This window comes from Myotis davidii, unplaced genomic scaffold (assembly GCF_000327345.1).
Source record: "Myotis davidii unplaced genomic scaffold, ASM32734v1 scaffold37, whole genome shotgun sequence".
In the NCBI taxonomy this organism is placed as follows: domain Eukaryota; kingdom Metazoa; phylum Chordata; class Mammalia; order Chiroptera; family Vespertilionidae; genus Myotis; species Myotis davidii.
The window spans coordinates 321,415-324,492 of record NW_006289395.1 but is presented as its reverse complement, the minus strand read 5'-3'; the positions used below and the strand labels follow the sequence as shown (position 1 = coordinate 324,492).

At 56.7% G+C, this 3,078-nt stretch overlaps 1 protein-coding gene across 1 annotated transcript in view; it reads left to right on the top strand.

The window, feature by feature from the left end:
- ZBTB4 (zinc finger and BTB domain containing 4) overlaps nucleotides 1-3,078 on the top strand; it is a 15,272-nt gene that overhangs the window by 6,651 nt on the left and 5,543 nt on the right. Inside the window, 2 exon segments of the mRNA XM_015562561.1 lie at nucleotides 1,820-1,889; nucleotides 2,307-3,076. Coding sequence (XP_015418047.1) covers nucleotides 1,820-1,889; nucleotides 2,307-3,076 — 840 coding nt within the window.

The following is a 3,078-nucleotide window of genomic DNA, read 5'->3' as shown; positions in this document are numbered from 1 at the left end:
CACGCCCCCGACCGGAATCGAACCTGGGATCTTTCAGTCTGCAGGCCGACACTCTATCCACTGAGCCAAACCGGTTTCGGCTCTGATGTTTCTCTTATCGATGCTTCTATCTATCCCCCTCCCTTCCTCTCTCTAAAATCAATAAAAATATATTTAAAAATAAAATGGGGAAGCTAAGCTACTTTTTAGGGTGGTGAAGAGGAAGGAGTAAATGAGGTAATGCAAGTAAAGCATTGACCCTTGGGGGTCCCAGTGGGCCAATGGCAGTCATGGGAGGGAATGCTCTCTTTCCTCACGTTACAACCAGACCCACCTGCAATCCAGCAACTGATGGGCAGCACCGACCCAGGTCTGTGCCTGGCCATTGGGGCTGTTGAACTTGTGCGTTCACCTCTGTTTATCACCTGCTTCTCCAGGGAGGAGTCAGAGCAGTATTTTGGGGAATTGAAATGGACTGCGGAGGGAAGGCCTTTTAATCTAGATAGTGTGGTTACTAAGTGGGAAGATAAGGTTTTTATGGGGTGGTGCGAATTGTGTGGGGAACTCCTGACGCAGGACAGGACACGTCAGAGCGCGTGTGACCCAGGGCATTCCAAAGGAGATTGCTCTCAGGGTGGATGAGAGGGGTCAAGAGCTCTGCTCTCAGGTCAGCAGGCCTGGCTCTGTGCACAGGCCCCACCTGTTGTTATCGGCTCTGTGTGACTTTGGCCAAGTCACTGTATGGCTCTCGAACTTAGATCTTCAACTGAAAAATGCAATCCCAAAGCCCTGGCTGTGCCCACAGGGGAGAGGGCGGCTGTGACGTGCCTTCTGTGTGGTGATTGCCACAGCTCGCCTTTGGGTTGCCTACTATTCCTTTTGGATGAGCTTCCCAGAAAGAGGTGAGATAGGAGTTGTGTCCCACCCGCTCCCGCAACCCCTATTTTATTTATTTTTTATTATTATTATTGATTTCAGGGAGGAAGGGAGAGATAGAAACATCAGTGATGAGAGAGAATCATTGATTGACTGCCTTCTGCACGCCCACTACTGGGGATGGAGCCCGCAACCCAGGCATATGCCCTTGACTGGAATCGAACCCGGGACCCTTTAGGCTGCAAGCCGATGCTCTACCCACTGCGCCAAACCAGCTAGGGCCACAACCCCTATTTTAAAGCCAAAGTCCTAAGGCCCCTAGCTCTCAGAGTAAGGAGTGGGACCCAGGTTTCCTCACTCCTGATCTGGTGGCCTTTCCAGTCCCTCCAGAAGCTGGAGCAAGCTGGGCACTTGTGTAAGAATTGTGATCTTTGGTGGTCCCCTGGCACCTGGGCCAGAAATCCCCTCAAAGATTTATGGGGCTGGCACCTGTGAGAGGAGGTCCTTTCCTAATTTGAATATCTAGCAGCTTGGTTCAATAAAAAGTCTCAAACAAATCTATTTTGATATGTAAATGAAGTCATTATAAAAAAGACAATATGCAAATGTTTGACTTCCTTTGAACTTTAAGATTGGGCCAAAGGGACTTGAGAGTGATCCAACAGGCTTCCCTAGACCTAGAGCACTGCACGAAGCTGCTGCTGTATGTTTTGAATTGGGAATATGCAAATGAGCTTGTTCCTGTGCTGATGGGGCGAGCAGAACACGGCTGCACGACTCTGTGTGGCCTCCTAGGTCCCACTGGATGTGGCTACGCCAACAGCCTGACAGGGGCCCCTGGGAGGGTCAGGGTCTGCAGAGCAGCCCGTGTCCTCTTGGACCCTGAGCACTCTCCCACCCCCTAGATCCTGGGGTGCCTCCCATTTCAGGTCCCTTACCGAGGACATGGTTTGTTCCTTCACAGAGGGAAGAGGCCGGGCCGAAGGGACTTGCTGAGCCACCCCCATTCTGCTCCATGGTGGCTGTGCTCTCAGGTGAGGCGGTGAGAGGGGTGCAGCCGTGAAGATTCGGACCCGGGGCAGCAGGCCAGCCATTTTGCTAGCCTTGCGAGTCTTATGAAATGGTCATCAGTCCCGTGGGAAAGAGGTGTCTGTTGCTTAGTTTTCTAGCCTGTGACTCTGGAGGTTTTAACCTTGGACCTTCATCGAGACCTGAGGTGTCCCTGGCATCTTCCAGCCCCAGATGTCTGGCATACTGGTGCTGGATGCTGGCCAGACGTGGGTGGCTAAGGTTAACCCCTGACTTCTGTGATCCGGAGTTAGTCAGCCTTCCACTCGTCTCTGACCAACAGCCTTTGGCCCCCCACCCCCAGCTCACCTCCCTGAGTCTTGAGGCCCCTGCTCTCTGCCCAGCCTCTGAGATGCTCCCCTGACTTCTTCTCCTCCGTCTAGGCTGGTGCCATGCCCCCCCCAGCAGAGGTGACAGACCCATCCCATGCCCCCGCTGTCCTGCGCCAGCTCAATGAGCAGCGGCTCCGCGGCCTCTTCTGTGACGTCACCCTCATAGCCGGAGACACCAAGTTTCCTGCTCACCGCAGCGTCCTGGCGGCTTCCAGTCCCTTCTTCAGAGAGGCCCTGCTTGCTTCAGCTCCACTGCCCCTCCCACCAGTTACTGGGGGCTCAGCCCCTAACCCTGCCACCACCACAGCTGCCTCCTCCTCCTCTTCCTCTTCCTCCTCTTCTCCGCCTCCAGCCTCGCCCCCCGCATCCTCCCCACCCAGGGTCCTAGAGCTGCCAGGGGTCCCCGCAGCGGCCTTCTCTGATGTCCTCAACTTCATCTACAGCGCCCGCCTTGCACTGCCGGACGGTGGCGGGGATGGGGCAGCCGTGGCAGAGATTGGAGCTCTGGGGCGGCGCCTGGGCATCTCCCGCCTGCAAGGCCTGGGGGAGGGAGGGGACGCCTGGGTACCTCCTGCCCCGGCCGCCATGGCCACTTCGCAGCCTGAAGAAGACAGCTTTGGGCCGGGGCCTAGGCCAGCCAGGGAGTGGGAGGGTGACAGGGCTGAGGCCCAGGGCCCTGACTCGCAGCCTGCCCTGTCCCGACAGCCCCTGCCCTGCCCCCGATGTGGGAAAAGCTTCATTCACCCCAAGAGGCTCCAGACCCACGAAGCGCAGTGCCGCAGGGGGGCCAGCGCGAGAGGCTCGGCGGGGCGGGGGCGGGGGG